The 27559-nt window shown below is 33.7% G+C and overlaps 3 protein-coding genes across 3 annotated transcripts; 2 read left to right on the top strand and 1 right to left on the bottom strand.

Annotated features, from left to right (window-relative positions):
• Window positions 1-1895: 1895 nt before the first annotated feature.
• On the top strand, window positions 1896-5830 carry LOC122579261 (protein IWS1 homolog 1-like). The gene is made up of 11 exons (XM_043751388.1): window positions 1896-2007; window positions 2145-2682; window positions 3184-3303; window positions 3429-3646; window positions 3732-3861; window positions 3951-4013; window positions 4111-4188; window positions 4666-4757; window positions 4843-4908; window positions 5017-5170; window positions 5399-5830. The coding sequence occupies exons 1-11, from the start codon at window positions 1988-1990 to the stop codon at window positions 5495-5497; spliced, it is 1578 nt and encodes a 525-aa protein (XP_043607323.1). The 5' UTR covers window positions 1896-1987; the 3' UTR covers window positions 5498-5830.
• Window positions 5831-9983: 4153 nt separating this feature from the next.
• On the top strand, window positions 9984-17455 carry LOC122578461 (cyclin-T1-3-like). Its single transcript, XM_043750432.1, has 7 exons — window positions 9984-10143; window positions 11606-11922; window positions 13829-13910; window positions 15604-15738; window positions 15838-16013; window positions 16108-16259; window positions 16348-17455. The coding sequence occupies exons 2-7, from the start codon at window positions 11693-11695 to the stop codon at window positions 17193-17195; spliced, it is 1623 nt and encodes a 540-aa protein (XP_043606367.1). The 5' UTR covers window positions 9984-10143; window positions 11606-11692; the 3' UTR covers window positions 17196-17455.
• A 1454-nt stretch (window positions 17456-18909) lies between these two features.
• LOC122579692 (myb family transcription factor PHL11-like) lies at window positions 18910-21352 on the bottom strand. Its single transcript, XM_043751914.1, has 6 exons — window positions 20981-21352; window positions 20392-20468; window positions 20169-20232; window positions 20005-20083; window positions 19845-19914; window positions 18910-19527 (listed from the first exon to the last, which is right to left on the bottom strand). The coding sequence occupies exons 1-6, from the start codon at window positions 21123-21125 to the stop codon at window positions 19147-19149; spliced, it is 816 nt and encodes a 271-aa protein (XP_043607849.1). The 5' UTR covers window positions 21126-21352; the 3' UTR covers window positions 18910-19146.
• Window positions 21353-27559: the final 6207 nt, after the last annotated feature.

Here is a 27559-nt window from a genome sequence, read left to right as displayed (position 1 = left end):
ATATGTCCTTCATACTTTTGTCCAACTCCCAAAACACCCCTTTCCTTCTACGTAGTAAGCTGAGGGAATTTATTTACAGACTAGTGCTTAGACCCCGTGCGATGCACGGACAACCCTAAATAATTTTTCTTAAACTTTATTTTAAGATTGTATCAATGAATAAATATAACTGAGTTGGACATAATAAAAATATTCTTATGAGTTGATTAATTTAAGGGATTAGTTTTTTCGAATGTAAGAAACTTTGAATGAATGTCTATTGTAGAAAATAACTAAAGTTGTGTGTATTGTATGTAAACAACTTTGAAATAATGTTTATTGTATGTAAGAATTTCGTTTTAACCAATTAAAATCTGACAAGTGGCACCTGTATATGGTTGCCACGTATGTTTTCTTACATACAATAAACATTTTTTCAAGTTGCTTACATACAATATACATAACTTTAGTTTTTTTCCTACTATAGACATTCGGTCAAAGATAGTTACATTCTAGGAAACCAATCCCTTAATTTAAAGAAGAAGAATGCTAGATATACCTTGGGATTTATTAATGATACACGAGGGCTTAAAACGCGTACATTGCACGCCGGAGAGAAATTATAAAATGGATTGCCCATAGTAGCGCATATAAGAAGGATTATGTTGGTTACCTGGATGTGATAGGTATTATGAATTTTCACCCACTTTGATATATAGACCCACGTGGATACGCTATAACTTTAAATAATTTCTTTAAACACCAGTTTAAGCATGCATATAGCGAAGTAAATGTACTCCTATCACAACTAATGACCATTTTAAAAAAAATTAATGACTTAAAATGCATAAAAAAGTCTTATTTAGCACTAAAATAAACCAAATATACCTCATAATTTTCATCACAAATTTGATAGGTTGTTCTTTGTATAAGATTTGAAATTTGTTGATCATTCATTTTAACTCCAATAGCACCAGTGGCATCTACAATTCTAACTTGCACATTAAACCTACCAAAAAAAAAACAGAGATACAATTTTACCACACAACTTAATGATTATAGAGTTTTAATATGAAATATAAATATAAACCTAGGATTGATGAGAACTCCTTCCTTGTTACATGAACAACAAATCCACATTTTGTTGTCCCTTAAAGCATCAATAATGTCGACTGCATCCATGTAGGGATCGGTCAACTTAACTTCTTGAGAACAGTTCACACATTCCATTGAATACCATAACTGGTCGGTTGGAATAAACCGATTGTTGCAACAACAACCACTTTATCAAACTGTCAAAATGAAAATGTTTATACATTAGAATGTTAAAAGCTAGTTATAAATTCGAAATAAAGTTATGTTAAAAAGTAATCTAATCAAAAAAGAAAAATTCACAAACAATGAATACTTACATGTTCGTCCATCAGGATCATCTCAATACTACCTATGTTATTAACATCTCCATATAGAGGTTGCTTCCATAACCGCAAATTCTAACCGTTATCGTACATGACTTATTATTTGGACGCAAATTTCTAATTGAAACATGGTTTAGTGAAGCCATGCTAAAATTGATCTGTTATGTGTTTACGTTTTGAAATGCCTTAAAACTGAATGGAAGTGACCTTATATACACATAGACATGCAAGAAAGTAACCGCCACAAGCAATACACGAACGGTTACATATTCAAATTTTTGAAAATTTGAACTTTTGAAAGCATAACTAATCCGTTTTCAAAAATTTGAACTTCTTATAAAAGTAACTAATCCGTAAACCTTCCAAGGAACAATATTGTAATGATTTTTAGGCTTTCTTGTATTTTTAAGCATGTTACATAAGCAATAACTAACGAATTTTGAATTGATATTTATATAATGCAGTTCTAGTCAATTTTCCCAGCTTGTTCATCAATAACGCTTTCCATTCTCTCATAGATAAACAACCAACCAACGAACCCAAATAATTATTCACAAACTATATTCTCAAAATTTTAACTTTATTCGACAATGGGCTACGAAAACGATATGTAAGTTCTTATCTTCTCGAATTAGGGTTTTCTCTTCTCCAGTTATTTTAAAATTAGGGTTAGGGTTAGCCAAACTGTTTCAATTATGCTTTTTTTTTCTTATTTATTATTATTATAATTAAAATTCAATTATGTAGGTATCGCGATGAAGACGGTGAGCCGTTGATGGATCCTGACGACGGATTTCAATCCGATCAGGGCGACGATGATTTCAGCAATCAAAATCAATATAATCATCATCTGGTTGATGATAATTTGGAAGATGAAATTGAAGAAGATGATTGGAATAAAGAGCCGCCGCCGCCACCGGTGTACAACGAATCCGATTCCAAAGCTCGACCTCGAAAACGGCTGATTAAGAAGAGCACGGCTGTGGAGCCGCCAGTGCCGGATTTTCCGGTGGATGATGATGTGGCGACCTTTGTTAGAGATGATTCCGATAGTGGTGGTGAAAGGAAGAAGTTTTCGAGTGGCGGCGGAAGTGCGAGTGGGAGCGGTAAGAAGAAGGAGAAGAAATCGAGTTTTTCTAAGTCTATGAATAAAGCAGGAGGGAGAATTAGTGGTGGTGAGAAGAGTGGGGGGAAGTTTAAGGGTAATGGGAGGAAAAGGAAGTCCGGTGATGATGCAGAAGTTAGGGAGATGTGGGATACTGTTGCTGGAGGTGCCGATTCGGAGGTATACTTTACATTTGTATATATTTGTTATTGTTATGTATATATGTGTCTACATTCATATATCAGCTGATTGTACAAGTCTTATTGTTAATCTTCTTAGGGAGATTATGTTTTTGCATCAGGGAGTAGTATAGACTATAGAATATATTCAAGTGGCTAAGCATATGATGTTTGTATTGTCATTTAGTGAATGTTTTGCTAGAAGTAGAACCTTGTTTTAGTAGGAGATGGCTTGTGTTGAATGTTGGGTTATGTAAGGATTACGTTATACACGCTGGTTGTTTTTCGTATTATATGATTTGCTATGCTAGCTGCTTTGATGGTAATACTTTTGGACGAAAAGTCTGTGTCTTATACGGAATCTCAAAAAGATCTGTAAATGAGTTAACAACTGGTACCAGAGGCTTGAAAGCTGAAAGAAAAAATGCTTGATTGCAAGTAGTAAGCTTTTTTTGTGGACATAATGTTGGTTATCTGAAGGAGCCTTGTTTGACTGCCGCAGGATGACAAAGAGGGTCCAAGGATGGCAGATGATGATAACTTCATTGATGATACCGGTGTCGATCCAGCTGATCGTTATGAAAGTGACCATGGAGGTTATTCTCCCAGTCGTGCTCCTCAGGTAAAAGCTTGGTCATGCATTATGAAACATGTTTTCTTGGCTATTTTAATTACCAATGCTCTTTTTCTTTTATCGTTTACTGTGCCTGTTACATTTTCTCTAGCTTATATATTCTAATAATGTAGGCTGAGGAGGGTGAAGATGATGAAGTCAACAATCTTTTCAAGATGGGTAAGAAGAAGAAGAAGACTGAGAAGAGCGGTGCAGAGATTGCCTTACTTGTTGAAAATGTCATTGCTGAATTAGAAGTTGCAGCAGAAGAAGATGCAGAACTAAATCAAAATTCAAAACCTGCTATCACTAAACTTAAAAAGCTGCCTCTTCTAATTGAAGTACTATCAAAGTAAGTGTGTTGTTTGCTAATGTCAAAGCCGCTTATCTACTAAATTGTATGTTTATTTTATGTCCCTTCATAATTTTTGATACAGGAAACAACTTCAGTTAGAGTTCCTGGATCATGGAGTTCTAAATCTTTTAAAGAAGTGGCTTGAACCCCTCCCCGATGGAAGCTTGCCTAATATAAACATTCGTGCCGCAATATTGAAGATCCTGACTGAGGTATAAAGCTTGATCAATGCTAAAGCTTAATTGTATGTTTTTTTGTTTGTGAAAATGTGTAATTAAATTTTGTTGCTTTTATCCTGCAGTTCCCAATTGATTTAGATCAATATGACAGGAGAGAACAACTGAAAAAAAGTGGACTAGGAAAGGTCAGTTTGTTGTGGCATTAGGGTTGATTGTCCTTTTCTTTTTGGTGGTAGTACTGTCGGAGTAATGATTCTTAGTTATCATCTTATTTCTGTTCAGGTCATTATGTTCTTGTCGAAGTCTGATGAAGAGACCACATCCAATAGAAAGATTGCTAAAGAATTGGTTGACAAATGGGTATGTGTGGAAAGTTCTTTCTGACTGATAGAATGAATTTGTGAATAAAGTCTCCAGTCTCTAAATGATCGAGTGAATTGTGAATGCCATCTCTACTTAGAAGTCTGATTACCCTGTCTCTTCTGAATTGAACCTAAATAAGATACGACAAATACCATGTGATTTAAGTGATGTTCCCAAACAACTGCTAAGTATAACTAAGCTAACCTCCCAAAAAGGGCATTTAAAAGCCCTTAGAGGTTGTTAAAATGGAAGCTTTTGTACAGAGGGTTGAAATAGAGCCCCAGCTTCAAGCCCCAGCTCCAAACTCTAGTTCCAGCCCATGCCCTGCCCGCCCTGCCCCAATTGTTTTCGCCAAACATACTCTATGTCTTACGATGGTCTTTCCGGTCCATACTTTTCATGTATTAGCTGTTTTAGACATTTTCAACTGTTGTGGTGATTTTAATTAGTGTTTGCATCTTACTTGTGATGCAGAGTCGACCAATATTTAATAAGAGTACCAGATTTGAGGACATGCGAAACTATGAGGATGAGAGGACCCCCATCCGTCGGCCATCAATGAAAAAGTATATTGCATGTTTGCATTCAATTGCATAACATATAGTTGATTACATGATATTGTCTTCTTCTGATTTATCGCTACATTTACAGGCCGATGAATAAGGCTTCAGGAATGCAGTCTAGAGATGATGATCTTGATTTGGCTGAATATTCTCAGTAAGTTGTTTCATTGCTACAATATTTGATGCTTTCTGGTCAAGCATCTGTTGATAGTATATGTTGTGCAATTGTTTCCTGCTTGATGTTTTGGTGGGGTCATTGCAGGGAGCCAAAGTCTGGAAGTTCATCTTCTAGGGTACTTACATCAAGGCCTGAGGCAATGTCATTAGATTTTGTTGTCCGCCCTCAATCTAAAATCGACCCAGATGAAATCAGAGCCCGAGCTAAACAAGTTGTGCAAGATCAACGTCGGCTCAAGGTCTGTTTTTTACTTGATACTTGTATTCGGTAATTGACCCTAGACTGCTGAAAAATGGGTTTGCAACTCGACTTTTTCATCATTACTATTTGTAATAAATGCTAAAACAGAGGTAGACAAATGAACCACGATGAATATTATATGTATCAATAATTGCTACCGGTGCTCGTGGGAGTCATGGTTATGGTTCTCGGTAGTATATGACCATCTTTTTCCATATGCTTTTAGATGAACAAGAGGTTGCAACAACTAAAAGCACCTAAGAAGAAGCAGCTTCAAGCCAGTAAGCTTAGTGTGGAAGGTCGGGGTATGGTCAAGTACTTGTAGACCGTAATCAACTAGGCACAATGATATTGAGATTAATCACCCAGATAAATTATGGGTCAGAACAGCATTGTTTGTTGGATGCAAATTGAGCTTCTCGCGCTTGTGCCAGCGGATGGTTTGTTGAGAGATTGAATGCGAACAGTGTGCAACAAGAGAACACTTCACATCTGTACTGCTAACTTGATTTATACCATCAGTTAAAGTCTTCTTTTTTAATACGACTTAAAAATATCACTTTTTTCTGGTGGAAGTCAGCCGGAATCACATGTATGATATGATAAAATCCTTCCTTGTGCTACATTGTTCTTAATTATGTTCTAATTATGTTTTCAACTCGTGTCATTAATCCTATAGCTAAATGGATTGTATTACTTTTGGGACATTAAAGTTCAATAATTTGTGCTTTGTTAAGAGCTATGTGAGAAAAATGTATTTACCAAATGTTTTCCTGTTTATTGAGCTCTGGCATCAAGATTTTTTCTTTCTATTTATCAAGAAACAAAAGACTCTAGTTGCTCTTTGACAAAAAAGGAAAGATTTATTCAATTTTAAATGACGATTTGCTTGTGCACAATTACTTGGTTATAAAAAATGAAACTGTTAATATATGACCAGAATCTTACACTACACATACGGTGTACGCTGATTGATGTTTTGTTATATGTTTTTGCACATCAAAATTTAAAATAAAACTCTTAAAACTCAACAAGAACGTTGTTAGACCATTTGTAAGAGTTGTTAAGCGGTGGTAACAATCTCAATGAAAAGGATAATGTGGACCTGTGGTCTTACAATCGGTGAACAAGCTCAGTGAGAAGGATGATATGGTCAGGCAAACTGACATGATGTCAATAAAAAAAGATAAAAGGATAATGTGGACCTGTGGTCTTACAATCGGTGAACAAGCTCAGTGAGAAGGATGATATGGTCAGGCAAACTGACATGATGTCAGTAAAAAAAGATAGGTGAATGATAGTCAGTGGTTAATATGATCGGGGTGAATGATAGTCAGTGGTTAATATGATCGGGCTTCGTTTTTTGCAAATTTATTATTTTATTATTTTTTTATCTTTTATTTTTTAGGGTAATTATTTTCCACTAAAAAAAAATTCCTTTTATTTGTTTTTTTTAACAGCCGAAAAAATATATATAAATAATAAGGTTAAAAGGGTAAATTTACCACTTAAAATATATGTAAAGAGCAAATTTGTCACTCTATTTTTTATAAAGTCAAATTTACCACTAAAAATGCATATAAAGGACAAATTTATCACTCAAATTGATCCTTATGTGCAGTCTTGTTATTTTTTTTTTATCGAGTTGATGATTATGTTGACACTCAAAAATACCGCCCGAAGAGAAAACTGGAACCCGACTTTTTGGGCTAGGCTTAAGTCAGAGTATATGGGTTTTGGGACAAGTATCGGATGATTTCTTTAGCGGGTTCAGAGGTTGGAGATGGTTTTATCCATATACCGGAAACCCGACCCAAATAAAAGCATACACCCGACCCGTATATATTATACTACGAAATGACATCTTTATTTTCCAATGTGTATTAAAAAGTATGAAATTTTAATTGGGCTCACACTGTAAAACTACACAAATTTAAAGTGAGTGAACTGTTAAAAAGAAAGAAAAAATTTAATGAATCCCCGATTAATCTATAGGAAAACCCGTTACTCGAAAGGTAGTAAGTAAAAGAAGATCCATTAGGTCCAAATTTGGGGTGGTGAGATTTTTAATCAAGTTTGGGTCTAAAATCACTTAAACCTAACCAACATCTGATTTGTTGTCATCCCTAATAATATGTCATATCGGACTCTAAATTTCTAGTCAACAACACAATTATCAACTTGATAGAAAAAATGCAAATTTGGTCCTTACATGCACTTTTATTGGCAAATTTGACCTTTGAAAATAATAATTGGCAAGTTTGCCCTTTACATACATTTTGAGTGGCAAATTTACCCTTTTAACCTAATAATAATAATAATAATAATAATAATAATAATAATAATAATAATAATAATAATAATAATAGTCAACTAGCAATTATAGACCAAGTGAACAATACAGTCTAGAGTTACAACAATTACGTATTCTAAATTCAACTCCTAAGTTTAATAAGTAAGTTTGTAAAATGGATGGAAAAAACTCATGTCAATTACCGACAAGACATGAGAAACCCCCCCGCCAAAGAGGGTCACGTCATCAATTTTCACTCTTTAGTGCTTTTGATACAACCCAAACAAGTCATGAGATACAACTATCTTTTTATATTCTCTTATTTGAATTAATTTATGATTTATTTGTTCTTATTTGCAAACTATATGGGATTTATTTGTCCTATATTTTATTATTAATTTAAAAAAAAAACAAAGCGAGTAATCCTATGTCGTCTTTCACGGGGTTTGGATCTTAATACTAGGAGAGTTAGTGGCTATCCCACTTATTCATTAGAGCAATGGTAGGGTATTTAACCGCTGATGTTTGGAGGATGTTTAAATATAAACAACTTTACCCTTGACCCTTAGCTTTAGAGCAAAAGTATTAAGCCGTAAGCATTTGATCTAACTTTAAAGCTTTATTTATTATTTTATTTATATCACTTAATCTATATTATTATGTTTATTTTTGTATTTATGTTATTTTTCTAAATAATTTAATGTTTTTAATTTAATGTATTTTGAGTTTAAATTGTAATAAAATATGTTACTTTTAAAATATAGTTGAAGCTTAAATGTTAGGTTAATGATTTAAAGGGGGGGAAAATGGTGATAAATGAGAGAAAGTAAATTTGACATGACATGAAAAAATGTTTTTTGAGAATAGTCTGAAGGTAGGTGAAACTTAACTAATTGTTAATATGTACAGGTGAAAGGAGTGAGTAAAGAATGATGGATTGATAGGTGAATTGATTCACTTAAATGAAATGAATATAAGTGGGGTCTATTCATTTTGTTTTATATTATTGTTATGTTTTATTTGATTTTATTTGAGTATATCGTGGGTATTGTGGAATATATTATGTGTATTAAATTCGTAATCAAATGGTTAAAAAAAAGAAAAAAGGTAAATACATGTTACCAAAATGAGTGCATTGAATATTACATGAATTACATTTGACATATCTTTATCAAAATGTTAAGTCTATATATAAGAACCTGAATACGGGATATAGTTTTAATTGTTCAGTTGAAATAGAGTTTAGTTATATATGTGAGTTTGAAGGGTAAATGAATGGGAACATTATCTCGTCCATACTGTAGTGGATGTAATTTTTGACATTAATAATAAAAGTTAGACGGAGCTGGCATATCGTGTTTAACATGACACAAACACAATAAGACACAAACTTGTTAAGATCAAATACGAACACGAAATGATAACTAATCGTGTCAATTATTCCAAACTTGAACACGACATGATATTTAACAACTTACACTATAAGAAACTTGGTAAGAGACCAATTAACAAAAATCCTGAATTTGAACCAGTGAACAAGTTAAAAAATCTGTTGAAGACACGATAAAAAAAATTCTTGTAGTAGACCTGTTAACAAGTCTTATTGTTTCTTAACATGTTCCTTAACAAGTTTTCATTTTGTACACACACATATATATTAATATATGTATTACACGTCTTAACATGAGTTTTCTTTAGATGACTTTTCCATGTCTCGAACTCGAGATCTTTAACATGTAAAGCTGATATTTAACCATTGAGTTATAATGGAAAGTAATTGTTTGGACCTGTTAGCTGTTAAGGCTAATCACGAAACGTCTTTACATCTGTTCGTATCGTATCGTGTTAATATGTTTGTGTGAGAAATTTTCTAATCTATATTACTTAGTTAAAAAATACACCAAAAAATATTTTCCTGTTGCAAGTTAAACAAGGGGATTCGTCTAAAATACCCTTACACAGGAAAAAGAAAGCCCTTTTTCATTTGCAGTCATTCACGCATACGCAAACCTCTCTCAATATCTTTATCTTTTTTTCATTTATACTCTGTTAATGATATACGCTGTAAAGCGTATATAACATACTAATCTATACTATATTATAAAAAAAATAACCCATTTTATTTATGGAAGTGTTGAAAATATGTAATATTTTCGCTTAGCACCCCTTAAAATATTTTAACATACACTACCCCATAACATTAATGATTAATTTACACTAGAAATCCTTTATTCTTTAATATATTTTCGTTAACCATTTACATCAATTATCCACACCACTCGACGCCGTCTCCACCACCAACACTCGGCCCCCACTACAACGGCATTGTCATGATCACTGCCGCATTGCGCGGGTAACGTGCAAGTATCATTAAATATTATTGATAATTTTTTTTCTTACTCAAAAAAGGAGAAAATAACAAAATGAAATTAGAGTTGGCCGATAAAAATTGGAAGTACAAGTCTGAACACTTGAAAAACACGTTTTCGCATTTATATAAATTTCTCTCACAGTCTCACGCATAAATCGTTTTTCTGGAACAAACCAAAGGCCCTATAACCACCGCAGTCTGCAGCATCAATCCACCGAGGCATCCATCCATCGGATAAACACCGTAAGGAATCTTTTGCTCGAAGATCGATTCCCTTTACTTCTACTACTACAACTACTCTTCTCCGGTAATCTCTTTATTTCCATTCCTTTTCTTTTTTACCTTATTATCTTTCCCTATTTTTATATATATTTTGTACTTTACCAGCTAGGGCACAGTTAAAGTTATCTGCTTTTTATATTCGTTTTCTATAATTTCAATGTTTTCGACATTTAATTTGATTCTTTTTTGCTTTCTTGAAAACGTCTTCAATTTTCACAATTAGGGTTTGCTTTTTTTTTTTTCCCTAAGGAGTAATTATAGGATTTAGGTGTTTTCGTTTTATCTGTTGAATGATACATTATTAACTGATTATACTTGCATTAGGTTTTTTAATTTTTTGCTGGTTTCCGTAGTTAGTCTGAACAGTTTCCGTTTTAGCTTTAAGAACAAAAATGTACAAATTTAGGGTTTTCCCACATCATAGCTTAGCTTTTGTTGTAGGATTGAATTGATTTCTCGCAATTTGTATATCGTAATAATGCTGGTCATATGGGTATCCGCTTGTTTTGTATTTGGAATGGCCGGCCTTTAATGTGTTCTATGGTTGATGCATTTAAAAGAATAACACACATCAATTAGTGCCGGAGGCTGGCTTAGGTGTTTGTAGTAGCTTTCTTCCTTTTCAAGATTACTATTTTTTCCCTTGGCTTTTCTAATCACATGGCAGAAAGTTGCAATACATGGTAGTATATTTCTTTTTAACCATGAACATGTTCATATTCTCGAATTCAAGCGAATTAAAACCTGTGTTGTTTCTTGTGTCGCAAGTGATTGTTAGCGGCATGTTGTTTTATTATGATTGATCTTGCAGCGGCAATGTTAGACATCAGTGTCGCTAGTGGGCTCTTATTATGCATAATATAATATGTTGGATCTTGTGATTTATGCGAAGAAACTGTTGATTTTGACAAGTAGTCTTGATTGTGGGTGTTATGATGCATTTTTATTTAGTTGCACTATTGCATACCTTAATTGAACTTAGCTGTTAGTAATCCCCGCATGTGCGTCAGCTCTAATGAATGGATCATGGTGGAAATGGTGCCACTACTGAGGTTTAAGATGTGCGATCACACCTGTTTGTTTTTATTACAGCCGCTATCTTATTTAATGTGTTTGTGTGTGTGTGTGTGTATATGTTATTTCTTCTTATATGTATCAGAGGCTGTAAGAAGTTACTAATCTCGTGATGGGTCTTTAATTACATTTTGAATCTGTAGCTAATGATCCGTAGCTTAAATAAGTACATAACTTATAGTTCAATGAATACTTAATGATGATTGAAACCAATGTCTTACCTCTGTCTTTTTTCACTCATTTTTGTTAGAGATTATATTTTAAGATACCCTGTAAGTTGGGTAAATCTTTCTATCATATTTGAAATTGATGGACTGAGCAGGAAACACCAATGATGATAATTAATATCGATTTAGTTTACTATTGCATCCCTTTCTTGCTTACTCAGCTATGTTCGTATGCATACAATGCAGGTGACAATTATCAGTTTAATGTGTCTGTGAACTGGGGGACTCATCTTCATTCGTTGAATTATTTGGTTCAGTGAGCAGTAGCCGCCAATGGCTGCTTTGTTGTCCAGTGATCCTATGCATTTTGGCATGTATGAAGGTGGTCCATATAGGCCTGCCGATGATAAAGTAGAAGAAAATGGTGGCCGGTGGTATTTTTCTCGCAAAGAAATTGAAGAGAACTCTCCATCAAGGCCAGATGGCATTGATTTGAAGAAGGAGACTTATCTACGCAAATCGTATTGCACATTTTTGCAAGACTTGGGTATGAGGCTCAAAGTGTAAGCTCCTTTTACCCTTGTTATTATTCAGATTCTTATTCTTGCTGGTTTTGTTATCTCTGTGATGCTATTTTAAATAAGTAGTACATGTATTAAAAGTTGTATTATATTTTTATGATGGGTTTAATACATAGTGCATTAGGGTTTGTTCTCTAGCATTGACTTTCCTGTGTGTAAAATAATCCAACTTGGATATTGTAGAGCACTGAGCACGTTTGATTCCTTGTACTATATTGACCTCTATTCTATGACTTGAATGTTGATTTGGGAATATATGTATCTGAAGGAAACATCTTTGTGGGATGAGGTTTAAAAGCATTTATGATTATTTTTGTTTGTTCCATCTTTCTACATTCTCCTATATTGTGGATGTCAATTTTTCCCCCCATATGGCCTACAGTCACATTATCATTTCTCCTTAGACTGTACAAATAGCAGTTAAGCGAACCCCAATCCATTTTGATGTTATACAGCAAGTAGAGGGCTAGAGGCTTATTTTCCTATTTTTCATAGTCGTAATGTTGTTGTCCCTATTGATAGGATAATAATTTCTATATAGGTATGGAAGTTTTATTTTGTATACTTCCATCAATCACACTTATGGGTCTATAGAAGCTCCATTTCTTTAACTTATGAGGTATTGTTCATATGTGGCTATAAAGTGTTAGGCTCATCAAGTTGACAGTTGCAGCTCTTTCTGTTACTCAGGTTCTTTCCTTCTTTTGTATTACGTTTTGTCGTTATCATGGTAGTTGTTTTTTATAAGAGTTTAGAACTCTCTTAGATTTATGTTATAGTTTCCTAGTATTGGCGATTAAAAGCGTCCCACATTTCCGTTCTTGAGTGATATTGATAACATTCAATCTGGATTTCCTTCTTCCAAATTTCTCTTAGCTTTGTATATAGTATATACATTCAAATAGGTAGCCATACCAGTAAAGAAACGAACAAGGGAAACCTCCATTCCGCGGTGACGGTGCCGCCACCACAGCCTGCGTCTTTGCAGATACCACTTTCAACTCTTTTACCACCTGGCTCATATACCACACACTGTTCTGGCACCCTTGTGTGAGTTGTGTCTACCAGACTATAAAGTATATTAGGCACATAGCTAAATATTCTCCTTTTCGAAACCATCAATCACATGATGTTATTCTATCTTCTTGCAGCTTAATTCTTTGTTCTTTTCCTTCTTGACCTTACCATTTAGATGAAAGGTTCTGATTTTTTTAAATAGCAGTTAGGTATTTTTATAGTTTTTTCTTCCTCAAGCACAATCTGTCTTTTTTAATTAGAATATAAATAGTACTTTAGAAAGGGCCTAGTTTGGTATGTTAACCGACCTGGCCCTCAAGCTATGTTTACCAAAGCGTATGCGTGTAGTCAATTAAAAAGGGGACAAGTAAAATACGTTAAGGTAGATGCCAGACTCGAATAACTTGGGAAAGTGTAGAGATTATTTAATGATCCTTAGTTCTCATTAGACTTGGTTAGTTGTCACAATTTAAAACAGCTATGAACAACAATAGATCTTTGATCTCGGTCACTTGAGTTTTTTTACATGGTATGTTTACCAAAGCGTATGCATGTAGTCAATTAAAAGGGGGACAAGTAAAATACGTTAAGGTAGATTCCAGACTCGAATAACTTGGGAAAGTGTAGAGATTATTTAATGATCCTTAGTTCTCATTAGACTTGGTTAGTTCTCATTAGACTTGGATAGTTACATGCTGAGGATGATGTGCTTGCTTTCAAAGTCCTTCCAGAGTAATGATCAAACATAGTTTTTTTACATGGTAATTCCTATGCATGTAGTCATTGAGGCTACTTTGAACTGGAGTTAATAGCTTTGAATTATAGTGTGTTATATGTATTCACATGGATACCGTTGAACATTTTTGTGCAGGCCCCAGGTAACAATTGCTACTGCTATAATCTTTTGTCACCGTTTTTTTCTCCGTCAATCGCATGCAAAGAATGACAGGAGGGTGAGTCATGGGTTATCTCACTTTCTTAGCATTTTGGTTCCGTCTTGTTAAATACTATTATTTTTTTTATTTTAATGTGTGTTAAAATAAAACATATTAGTCATTGTCTTGTAAATCTTGACATCAAATATTTACGAGACCTGGAAATTAGTAGGTATCTGGAGTATGAGGCAGTGTTGTCAAAGGCGCCTCTTGCGCCTAGGCGCAAAAGGCAGGCGAGGCGCACCTCCAGTGCCTGAAACCCTAGGCCCAAGTCGACCATGAAAAAGGCGGTCAACGACGGTCAACTGTGGTTGTCAACGGCGGTCAAAAAGGTCAAATGGGTCAAGATTCGACCAAATCATTCAAGATCCGGCCAAATCGTGGCTAGATCTAATGTTTTCCGGCCAAAATGAGTGACCATAGTCTGTTTAAGAAGATGAAAGAGTGAAAATATAAAATGGGGGGAAGAAAAATTATGATATTTTTTATATATGTTTATAATAATTTGAAGTTTTTAGTTGAAAAGTTTATATTTTTTGAAAGATATTTGGCATTATAACTGACATCTGATTTTTTTTACTATTATTTTTCACTATATATAAATATTTTATATTTATTTACTTAGTGCGCTTTTTTTTTCCGGGCCTGCGCTTTTTTTGCGCCTCTCGCCTTCGCCCTATTTGGGTTCTTTGCGCTTTGAGGTCGCCTTCGCTTTTGACAACTATGGTATGAGGTGATCTTATTGCTATCAAGATAAAGGCTATGGGTTAGATCTTTTTTGGCTAATGCAAATGGTGCCTGTTAATTAGTGAATTTTGGTAACATATCTCTGGCTCTTCATGGAACGATAGGAACAATGTGATAGATTTACATCTTTTACTTTTGGGTCTTGTAGCTTATCAGGCATTTAAAGTGTATGCTGGCTAAAACCACATGTTAGGAATTCGAGGTCTGATTAATTAACACGTCAACCTGGTTCTGATTAATAGACACGAAAACCTCTACTTAGGAGTCGATTCTGATATTGACACACACAATACATAGTTAACAGAAAGATAAAGAACCTAATGATTTAACGTGGTTTCTCAGTTCTCACACAGTATGTGTGAACTAGTCCACTGGGTTTTAATGATGGATTGATTTGTGTAAAATGAGTAGAAGAATGATATTAAATAATAGATAAGAAACTTAGGTTTTCTATTCTAAAGCAATTAAAGGCTTGAGACAGTCCTCTGGTGCTCTTAATTTTCATGAGCACCATAAGAGTAATCACTTGAAGCTTCAAGGGCATACATTTTATACAAGATGTCATTTATCCAATGGATACTAATTTAACTGAATAGTTACCATATCTGGAGTATTGTTGCTATTTCTGAAGCCGGGAACATGACTACTCCATCATCGAGTTAACGAAGCATACACTTTTCCAATTATAGCAATTTGAAGCCATTAGATTCCTGTGCCATTGGTTACCCCATAATCAATAGCATCGTATGGAGTATTGATGCTCAGTTTGTATTTTCCGTCAACCTATTTGTCTTTCTATCCAATGTAGGTTTAATCACTGTACAGATGAACACCCTCTGGCCCCCAGTACCACCACCAAGCACACACACACACACACACACACCATCTACAGCATGTTGGCATGCTGTTTAAGAATAATGCGAGTGTCGTTTATTTATCATTGAATAACATGTTTGGGTTGCAGACGGTTGCCACTGTCTGCATGTTTCTTGCAGGCAAGGTTGAAGAAACTCCTCGTCCGTTGAAGGATGTTATCCTTGTTTCCTACGAAATCAATCACAAAAAGGATGAAGAGGCAATTCAAAGAATCAAACAGAAGGTATGGTATTCTCATGACCATTGCATCCGTGTTTCTTATGAAACCAATAACAGATGATTGAAATTTTGGTTGCTTATTATTCATATGTTCGTCTTGCAGGAAGTATACGAAAAACAAAAGGAGTTAATTCTACTTGGAGAACGGGTCGTTCTTGCGACTCTTGGGTTTGATTTTAATGTGCATCATCCATACAAACCGCTAGTCGAGGCAATAAAGAAGTTCAAGGTTGCCCAAAATGCCCTTGCTCAAGTTGCATGGAATTTTGTGAACGATGGGTACGCTGTATTTCTTTTTGTGGTTTCTATGTAATGCCAGCATGTGGTGTCAGGTCTTCCTTTTTCCATTTTGACATGCAAAAGAGGCATGCAGGCTTCGGACATCTCTCTGCTTGCAATTTAAGCCTCATCATATTGCGGCCGGGGCTATTTTTCTTGCCGCCAAGTTCCTCAAAGTTAAGCTCCCTTCTGACGGTGAGAAAGTTTGGTGGCAGGAGTTTGATGTCACCCCACGACAATTGGAGGGTCCGTTATAGTCTTGCTGCACGTGTGTTTTCTTTTCTTTGAATGTAGTGTTTTCTTGGTCAACTAATATCTAGTCTCTCATTTGCAGAGGTCAGTAACCAAATGTTAGAATTGTATGAGCAAAATAAAATGGCACCTTCTCAAACTAGTGAAGTCGTCGACGGTGCAGGTGGTGGGGTTACTCAGAAGGGCCCTACACGACCTGTTTCTGCTGATGAAGATGGTACAAACAACAGTAATTCCAAACCGAGTACCTCAAACCTTGCATCATCGAGGCCCCCAGCTGATCAGTCGTATCCAGATAATCATAGTGGCCCATCAAGAGCGTCTCAAAACAGAAGTAATGACTATGGAAACACAGACGCAAAGGGAGACACTGAAGTCAATGAAAGTCAACAGCGTTATAGGCCAGATGATGGTAATGGTTCTGAAGGACATGGCGAGGAAGTTCGAGAAAGAAGGGAACCAGGGGAAGTAAAGGAGAAACACATTGGACGGAATCTGGATTACAAAGGGCAATCACCTCAAGATGCTATAAAAAGGATTGATAAAGACAAGGTTAAAGCAGCTCTTGAGAAACGAAGGAAGAGCCGTGGTGGTGATGTAACCCGAAGAACAGATTTTATGGATGATGATGATTTAATTGAGAGAGAGTTAGAAGATGGTATAGAGTTGGCAGCTGAATCAGAGAAAAGCAAGCAAGATAAAAAACATAATTGGTCTAAACCATCAAATGCGGTGGATGAGGATCTTGAAGATGGTCAATATCATTCTTCATCAAAAGCACATACATCACGAAGTCAAGATATTGACCTCGTGGAAGAAGGGGAGGTGGGGATGTTGGATGATGGAGAGAGGGGGTATAGGTCACCAAAGTTTAGTAATCGGAAAAGGAAGGGTGGAGGAACCCCGCCTGAAAAACGGAGGAAAAACTAGAAGTCAAATATTCTTAAATCTTGCTGGATCTTATATCAACATATATGTTTCGGAGAGAACATCTGGTATGCAGTTACTGTACTTGTGCAAACTAAATTTTGGTTTCTTTATCCTTTATTGGTCATGAAATTAGACCATTTAATGAGCTTCATTCGCCAAGCGTCTTTTTGTCTTGTCGTCCTCGTATATTTTGTTCTTGCTTTTCCTATAAACTGTTGGTACTGATAGCAATGCCAATGCAGCATAATTTACTTTCTAAATGTACATATAGTATATCATAGTTTTCTTATAATATTTTGTTGCGAGTGATATGACACCAAACATGGAGAGTAGAAACACAACTTTCCTCCCTACTTATCTTCCCCCGGAAATCACACCCAAACCCTCCGTTGAATGGAATGGGACGGGGTGATGAGATTGGCACTAATCTTGACTGAAACCTACATATTAAACAGACTTTTGGATGTTGTCTCATGCTGTATGGTTTTTCTGCTTCATGACTTGTCTTAGCTGAACGCCTGAACCACACAAGTTGTCATTTATTTTCTTATAAGTATGTTTGTACACTGTTATTGTGCCAATTTCTCTGTAGAAGTTGAGATGAAATCCGATATATAACGGCCATAGTAGATGCCCAACATGCAACTTATAAAAAACAAACATGTGCTCGCATCAGACCACCCGTTTGAACGGGCATGTTAGGAAGAAGATTGATGTTCGTTGTTAACAAAGCCAGATCTTAACGCTTGAAAGCCTGCATTTTTTGTTAAAGGCCTTTTCTTTTAGAATGACAATTATAACACAAATATATATATATTTACAAAGTGTTCATCACAAAACTATAACCCAACCCAGTGGTTGATATGGGTTATGGATCACCTCGATTACCGTCAGGACCAAGTATGTCATTGCGTATGCTAATGATCCTTCAGTTTTGAATCCATTCAATTTGAGTTGGTATTTTCTGCTTTACAATTGTTATGAAGAGATATCCACATTTGTTAGTGTCACAGTTTTTTTTTTCTTCTTTTTTGCGAATATGTATGTGTTAGCCGCCGAAAAAGTAATGACTTTGAATTGTTTTTTTTGCAATGTTCTCCCTCTTCGGCAGAAATCATGTCAATGACTATATTGTCTTAAACGTAACGGTGACTTCCCTTGTAACGATATGGAGAAAATAATCTGTGATATAGTGATTAAACCATGCATTTAGATATCAAATTATCAACTTTGACTGGTAGGAACACGATATATATACAAGGATGGTACATAATAGAAAGGTACTTGATGAATGAGCATAGAAGAGCTGCTAGATGGCTCCGTCAGGAAAAGCATTAAATGAGTACGTAAAGGCAGATGTTCTCTTAGAAACACGACCCTCCCCCCTATTATTGTACATAGTTTCGTAGGACTAACCAGTAACCACGTACCTTTTGCAGTTTTATCAAAATTTTATTGGATGAAAATTAAAATAGAAATTATATATTATATTTTTTTTTACTACATAAACCATAACAATAACAATACCATTGGTTTGCTCATCTTTTACTAGTTGACGTTGTTGCGATGTTCTGAGTTGTCAATTAAGTCACCATGGATTTTACATTTGATACAATGATATGTGATGGTGGCATAAAAGGCGTAAACAATTAAACCCTTTTCGAATTGAAGCCAAAAGTCCATAGAACCAAATAATGATATAGATCATTATTAATTTATTATACAAAATACGTATACGTATAGGATATTTTTTATTGAAAGAAATTTAAAGAGAAGCCAAGAACTCAGAATACATGTTAATGTTATTAATCTACAATTTTTAATTCCAAAGTGATTTATACCAACACAGGATGCACACCGGCCTACCATGAAAACATCCCTCTACATCACAATTTGCATCAACAAAATTTAGATGAATTATTGCAGGAAAATATAAACACTCTCATTCTTTCTAGTTACGTCTAGTGAATCCGAGTGCAAGTAAGTCCTGATTCGAGCCAATAAAGTCGTAGTTACCGCCTCCGGTGTTCAAATCAAAACTGATGGACCCACCATTATTGCCCTCCGTTTTGATCTTTATATCATCCTTTATGGTTGTGGTTACCTTCTTACCATCTAGGCTAAATTTGGTGAAGTTCTCTTCCCTTTGTTCACCATTTAGGTTGTCCATGAGATCCGAGAGTGCTAAATTGAAGTTGGTTAGTTCATTTCGTGTTGCTTCAAGGTTGCCAGATGAGTTCATGTCCAGCGAGAGGCTTTTTTGAGCATTTTCTAATATTCCTTGCAAGTATTTTCCTTGAGTTTCTATTCTCATTTGTAGTTTCTTTTGTACCTGAAAGAATTTGTGTCAAATCACTAAACTGACCTCTGACAGAGATTGAATAGAAAGATCTTGCTAATACAATTTAATGTCTTCTGAAAGCAACAATGATCATTAATGCACAATGGAACAAGTTTAACAGTTGAAATCTTCTTTAGAAAGAATTGCAAAAAAAAAAATGCAAATGCAATGATCATGATGGGCAAACAGGCAGTTCTAAAGTTGGAATCTTTCCTAAAGCAGAAATGTTGCAATTTTCAGGAGACAACTTAAAAAGAAAACAAAAATGTAGTTTTGATGGGACTAAAGGAGTAAATGTCTTTGCGTACCTCAAACTGCTCCTGTAACCTCTTTTGTGCTTCAATTTGGCATAGCAGTGCATCTGCAATAGGGATATCGCTGTATGCAAAAGAACAATACAACCTTTTAGGACTGAGATTCTTTTAAACTGATTTTTGTGTAATTAAATTTAACGAGAACAGAATGTACCCTTGTTCATGGTGGTTTACTCTCAAGGAATTAGAGCTCGTGCCGGTTGAATGCAGATTGTATGGTTCATACGAATCACCTATATGTTTGAGCAGTTCCAAGAAATTAGCAAAGAAAAGTAGTAAAATTAATTGATGAAAGATCAAAATGTAGTTCATTCTCACCACTGTTTTCATTGTTGAGATCACCATTGTTCTGCTTCTTGGCCTGCTGTCCGAGTCTATACTTCTATAAACATGAAACAGAAGAATTGTTTGAGTTTTTAGTGTCAAATGAGTTAGTGGTTACTTCACATTGAACAAGACATTTGATTATGCAAAGAGTTCTAAACTTGAGTCGTTTTGGAAACATAATATACGAAAAGATTTCATGCCAAACAGTGAATACCTGTAAATGGCTCTTCAAATGGTACAATGTCAACCCCTTCAAGCCCATTAATCTCAATACCGATTTTGGGGTTGCTTCTGTGAAACCAAATACCATATTATAATCAGATCACAATTGCGAATAGATTACATGAAAAACTTGACTACACAACACTTTTAACATGCCTTAAATCTTTAGATTAGCATCTAAAAACCACTTCAACATCCTATTGTTGATCTGATTAAGACATAAAGATTCTTGATCTCATGAAAGAGTAATCCGAAGATATAAGTTTGAAAAAGAAAGCAAATGGAATCAATATTGCTCAAGATGCCCACTAAATCAATAATAACGATAACATGCCAATCTTTCATATATCATAAAAATGGTTTATAAAGATCAAAACTTTTTACAATCTTGGATTGTGGGGATTTAAAAACTTGTGATCAAGATTGGAAATTTGAATTTCATTTAGCTTCAAAAAGCGGAATAACCCACAATTCTAAACACTAAACCAGCCCATTATGATCACTCTTTTCATAAAAAGCAGAATGATTAACAGATTAACCATGACCAAAACTAAAGATTCAAACAAAAAACAGAAACTAACTGTCAGGGCCACCAAGTTTGGTAACAGCATCAACAAATCTGTCATGAAGATCAGCAGTCCATCTTAGCCGTGGTTTCGGGTCTCTTGTCATGACCACACCACCACTCTCAAACTCATAACAACCACCACCATACCTGCCATCCATGTCAATACAAATATATATCACACTACAACACCACCACCACCACCACCTTGTTGCAGAACTGGTACCACCCACTACTATATGAATTTTGCTCTATTTCCAAAACTTCAACTTCTCCCACTATCAACTTTTTTTTTTTTTTTTATATATTTTTTCACTCTCTTTTCTTTGTCTTCTTCAGGAATTTTGTATATTTATGGATGGGTTCTTTCTTTTGTACAACAAAGACAGAAAGAAAGAAGAAACCACAGAATGAATTCCCCACACTCAAAAAGCCAAAAGTGCTAAAAGTCTCAAAGATATATATACCATGTATCTATATAAATTCTTTGAGAACCTATTCAAGTGGTTTTACAAAACAAGAATATATTTAAGAACCAAAGCTTACAAAAGAAATGGACTTTTCTATTAGGAATTAGAATCTTAAAAATAAAACAATCATTTTAAAGTAAACAAGTGAATTATATTAAAGAAGTTGTTACATGTGTCATGTGCAATGAAGTTAAGGATTTGTTAATTACACAATCATCCATGAGGTTTATTGATTTCATAAGAACCACCCCTTAAAAGTCATAAAAAGAATATAGGCATCTCCTATTCTTGCTCCCTAGAAGTCATAGCTTCCACTAAAGTTTTTTGTGAGTTGTGACACGAATATGACCTTTATAACCTTGAATAGGTGGAACAAATTGATGTTTAGGGTATTTGTGCTGATTTTGGTCATGTGAAAAGCCACTTTGTTAGTGGTTTTTCAAACTCTAGTTCCAAATCTACTAATTGGGATTGCAATACTTTTTCATACCAATATAGTTAAAGTTCTAAGAAAATAATACCAACTGTGTGTCAAGATACTAAAATGTATTGGATTGTGATAGGACAATACATATACAGTTGGTTGGTAATTTGGTATCACTATTTTAATATTATTAGTTTTACCATGTATGATCGAATTATCGTGTGTTAAACAAGTGATAATACTATTCATAATTATAAATCTAATCATTGAAATCAATACCCTTAAGGCCTTAACTAACACAAATTTCCAAATTCCAAACAGTCCTGACTTTTACATATCTTTTGAGTAAATAAGAGGCAAACAGTCCCTATATAGGCTATACTTTGGTTTGTTTCCCTTTTAGTTCCCATACTTGAAAAGTTTGGTATGGTATATCAACATTTGACATCAAAGGGTCAAGCTACTTAATAATGAACCAAGCAGATTGTGAGTCCAGTGGCAAACTCACTATAACTTCATATTTTTTCTATGAAGCATCATCTTTTTGTTCCTATTAAATTAAACTGTTATCGAAAAAAATATATACATTTTAATTTTTTGAACGGCAAATTTGATCAATTTCTTAATATCATATTCAATTATTCATTGACCGATGATATCATTCTAACTTTAGACTAACCGAGTAATTAAGTTTTTGTGGATATCACGAGGAAGTCAAAGTATAGTCAAATAACACACCTAGTTGTGCCAAATTTTCACCATAGCAACATTAGAAAATTGGTTGTTTTGGATGCTAATCAGTTTTTAGTCATGTTTTCTTAGTATTTTTTTCAATGAACACAATATGTACATGATAAAATTTCATATGGGTTCGATATGCTTTTATTTTCAACAAATGGCACTTCGCACTATAATTAGTTCAACACCAATCATAAATGCCCAAGAAATTTCATGTTAAAGTAGTTGACATAAAAGGATAAAAACCGTTAATCCTAACCAATAAATGCTAATAATTGAGTATTATTGGTTAGGATTAACGATTTTTAAAACGCAAAAGGTGCTTTCATAACAATGTGACCAAAGTTCTCCATTAAAGCCAAATGGCTAAAACACAAATCACAATAAGTATTCTAAATTCATTGCTACTGTAATCAAAGTATTTCGTATTTTATTGTGAATATAATCAACTAATATATGTTAAAATAATGCTGTAAACTAATGTATGTTTTCAATAAATCGGATAACTTCTTTTAACAACCAATTACATTACATATATGATATATGCATCAACATGCATGTTGTAATTATGTGGGCTGATGACAACTTCAAAATCTACCAGTAAAAAAGTTATTTACCATTCTGATTAATAACCCAAAGTAAATGTTATTGATACATTATACAAGTTGGGGATGAGTGGCTAGCTAGGCAAAAATTTTCCAATCTTGTATAAAAAACAATCTTTATATATTGAGAAGAAGAATTTGTTCTATGTCAAATGTCATATTCTTAATCATACGAAACGAATCTTAGCAAAATAAAAGAATCAAATGATGATATTGATTCTCTTTCATTAGATTTGTTTGTTCTACTGTCGTTCTAATGATATTGTTTTATATTTTGTAGAACGTCATATATGAAATTAAAAGTGTGAACCATTATCAATATTAATGAGGTGAAAAGGGATTTACTCTAGTAGTATAATAGATTGCCTCGTATATTATATATGAGGCATAGCTTATAACATACACTTGTTTGAATACCAACTGAATTTATCATGTACATATCTTAAAATCAAAGAGTTTTACATTAACAATAGAATAACCACATGCTAGTGTGGTACATCGTATTTCTAACAGCTCACTTCTCATAAGAACCTATTATTCTTCTATTTAGTTTTTTAGTTTGCAAAAGAAACACCTTATTGGACCCACAAACTCACACAAACGCGCATCTCATTTTGGAACAAACAGCCTAGAGGCACAAGAGAGACGCGTGTTAATTATAGTGACGTGTGGGGGAATGGATTAGACGCCTCAAGAAGACCATTAAGGACATGCCTAAGAGACCCGGCTGGTAGGGGATTCCCTCAAGTTGATAATGTTAGGATAATCTTGGCCTTTGGATGAAAATCAAATGCCAAGATTCAATGATGATCTTTGAATATTGACCATTGATTTTTATTTAAGGGCTAAGATCTCTCCAACTTGACTCAAGTTAGACACTCAACTTGAGGGGATCCTTACCCGACCTAGTTATCAACAAAATTTACGGTTTAGAAAAATGAAACAACTTTGAATTAACAAAGTAATCATGTATCTCTTACGGAGATAACACATCGCATTGCCCATTGGATCTTCTAAAAATAACAAAATCAAATGTTACCATAAAGCATGTTAAAAAATAAAATAATAAATAAATAAATAAAGAAGTGTTATTCATACAATAATACTTGATCCTTATACCACATGTATAAATTCCAGACTTGTACAGTATAAATTTGTATATCGTGATAATTAATCAGAAAAATGTGGCATGTTATTCGTTTTCAATATAAATCTCAAAATAATAAAGATTTTCTTATGTGTCATTGAAATTGGCCTCCTCTTAATCAAAATTCTCAATTTTTATATTGAGATGACCAAGAAAATGACTTGATAATTATTAAAAATAAATAAATATTATTTAATATACATATCTCTAAGTTAAGGGTTTTGCTATGACATGTCATTAATATGTTTTAGATAGTTATTCTTTTATTATAAAATTCAAAAGATGAGATAGTCCAAACTTTTTATGCTAGCTAGTTATTGACTTGGGTAAAAATAGATTGAGATTTAATATGAAAAGTACCGCTCTTAGGGTTGTTCTTGAGTTAAATGCATAATTTAATGGAAACCTAAGTATTTGGGACAGTTTTAGTATTATAATAAATTTGATATAACTAGACTTATGTCCGCATAATGTAGCGGCGATGGGGGTAGTGATGGCAGAGGTGGTGGTGGTGAGTGGTGACGGTGGTGGGTGCAAAAGTATGAAAGATGGTGGGAGCGTTGATGGTGGTGAATGTAAAAATAATTGATGTTAAAAGTGGTAAAGTAGTCATTTTAAGTGTTAGGGGATCTATATTGTAAATTATTTCATTAAGGATATTATAGGTATATTAGATGGAGATGTTTAAACTGGTGAATAAAGAAGATGGATATTTTTGGTTTTTTAAAGACATAATATTTAAAGAGAAAAAAGAGTGATTTGTTTTATTATATAATATAGATATTTGCCTATTGAAAAAATAAATAAAAGCTTTCCAAATGTATTGTTTACCACTCAAAATCATTTTTTTAATAATAAAAGTGATAAGAAGCCGCTCAAAATAAAAATAAGAAAAAAGAAAGGAAAAAAAGAAGATAATATATTCCCAGTGAAATTATGCAAGTGTGGTAAGAGCCTCTGGACGATTACGTCACGGGTTCGATTCCTACCACGGGGGTTTTCTCAATTAATTGGGTTTCACCATGAAGGTATTAAGCATATAATCGCATAATAAAATAGATAGTAAAATGTGATATTGCGGTGAGTGATCTTAATTGTGTTTCAAAGACAAAAAAAAAAAATTATTTTATCAAGTTGGACAAGTAGCGGTGAATTAACTTGCTTAAGAATAGGAAAGTATAAGGATGTAACTCTAGGGAAAAAGACAATTTTGGATGTAGATGACTAGATGAGGAACATCGGGAGGAAATATCGGCGACGAATCTTAAAATCTTAAACACAAAACAAACATGACAACTCCCCACCCGAGCCCAGCCGGCTTATATATATATATTCTTTTCTTTTTCTTTAATTTCTAAATTTATTTATCTACTTTCAATAACAAGTATGCCTGGTCCAATCACGATCGTCCCATTATTTGGCTCTTTGAATAATTAAAATGATCTGACGGTTAAGCTGACTGCCAGCGTGGATTATTCTTTCCGTCATACAAGCGTAATGGAATATTCGTGCGGTCACGTGCCACGTCCCCCCGTTCATTCATTCATACAACGAATTGTTTCTTCTTCTTTTTTTTTTTTTCTTTCTTTTGTTTATGTTAATCCATCTTCGGTTCCCAAATTACCAATTCAACAAAATATTCCAACCCAAGATGAATAACTATGGTGTTCCACCAATTGGTTTTATAACCAACACAAGAAATATATTACCTTCACTTTTATAATATAATTCTCCAATAACGCCAAAGTTTTTAACTGATTTTGTTTCATATAGTTACTATACGGTATTTTGTAAAAATATTTAAGGTTATTATCTTCTATCGAATAAAAACACTTAGTTTATGACATTTTTCTTAAAACGACATAATAATTATCATGACTTAAATTTTATTGTTTAATAAATATCATCTAATACTACCTTATAAAATCTCCCCCACCTCTCATCCCCATTCTATTTGAAAAATGTTAGAAAAAAGTTAGATGCAAATTGAGAAAAGTATACTTAATGACCCACCTTCTTCTTAGTAAAGAGTTAGATGCGAAATGATCATTGTATTTTTTAATAAGTTAATTTATCTAATCAGTCCTTTAACGTCTATAATATCTTCACTGCCCTTTTAGATTAATTACTTTTACATCAATCAACTATATCAGTCGTCGCTACCACCAGCGGTGGTCGCGGGTAACCTTCTAATTTATTTTAAATAATCATTGAATTTTGCTCAGGTAAGCTTAACAAGGTTAATCATCAATTTAGTAAAATTCAAGGTTAAGGTTAATTAAGATTATGTATGGAAATTTAGAAATAAATGAATTGGGTTTGTTCTGTATAAATAATGTATTTTTGCCATAAAAGTTAAAAGGTAAACTTTTGAAAAAATTTGAAATTTGTTTTTTCACAAACAAAGATATAAATTCTTTATTCAATTTATATATAGGTCTTATCCCTGTCATTTAAAAAATTGAAAAAAATGTACATATATGAAAAAGTTTTGCTAACTTGTGTTCCTAAATTATGGTGTTGAATTCAAGTTTGTTTATATATATATATATATATATATATGGGCAATCAAATAAGAACAGACTTAAAATAAGAACACGGTGAGAACACTTAAAAACTACATTTTGATGCATTTAAAGTCCATAAACTAACATAGTGTATAACTAATTGTCATTATTTAAGTGTTTAACAACACATTGGTCTGTCAAAATCGAGAAAATCATATTTTTTTTGGTTGTGTGCATCCATCTTGGATGCATATTTATCAAAATAATGCATCCAACAAATAACGTGATTTTTTCGATTTTGACGGATCAATATGTTGCTAAACACTTAAATAATGATAATTAGTTATGAACTATGTTAGTTTTATGGACTTTTAATGCATCAAAATGATGTTTTTAAGTGTTCTAACCGTTTTTATTTTAAAATTGTTCTTACCGGAGTGTTACTATATATATATACTTTTCTTATTTTGAGATTTTTTTTTGTAAGAATTGTAAGAACTCTCTAATTTTGTGTTAGATCATATATTTTTAATGTTCATTCACATGTAAAACGTTATAAAAATGTGTGTTGCAGAATACTTTTATTTTTTAAAACCTTTAAAAATATAGTCTTTTGTGAACTTGTGAATAAATTTGTTTACGTTTTTTTATCACATCGTGAACAAATGGTTATATATAAGGTTTTGAAAAACAGTTTCTTTTAC

Source organism: Erigeron canadensis, chromosome 8 (assembly GCF_010389155.1).
Source record: "Erigeron canadensis isolate Cc75 chromosome 8, C_canadensis_v1, whole genome shotgun sequence".
In the NCBI taxonomy this organism is placed as follows: Eukaryota; Viridiplantae; Streptophyta; class Magnoliopsida; order Asterales; family Asteraceae; genus Erigeron; species Erigeron canadensis.
Note: the sequence above shows the minus strand (reverse complement) of the source record. Positions and strands in the feature narration are given on the sequence as shown.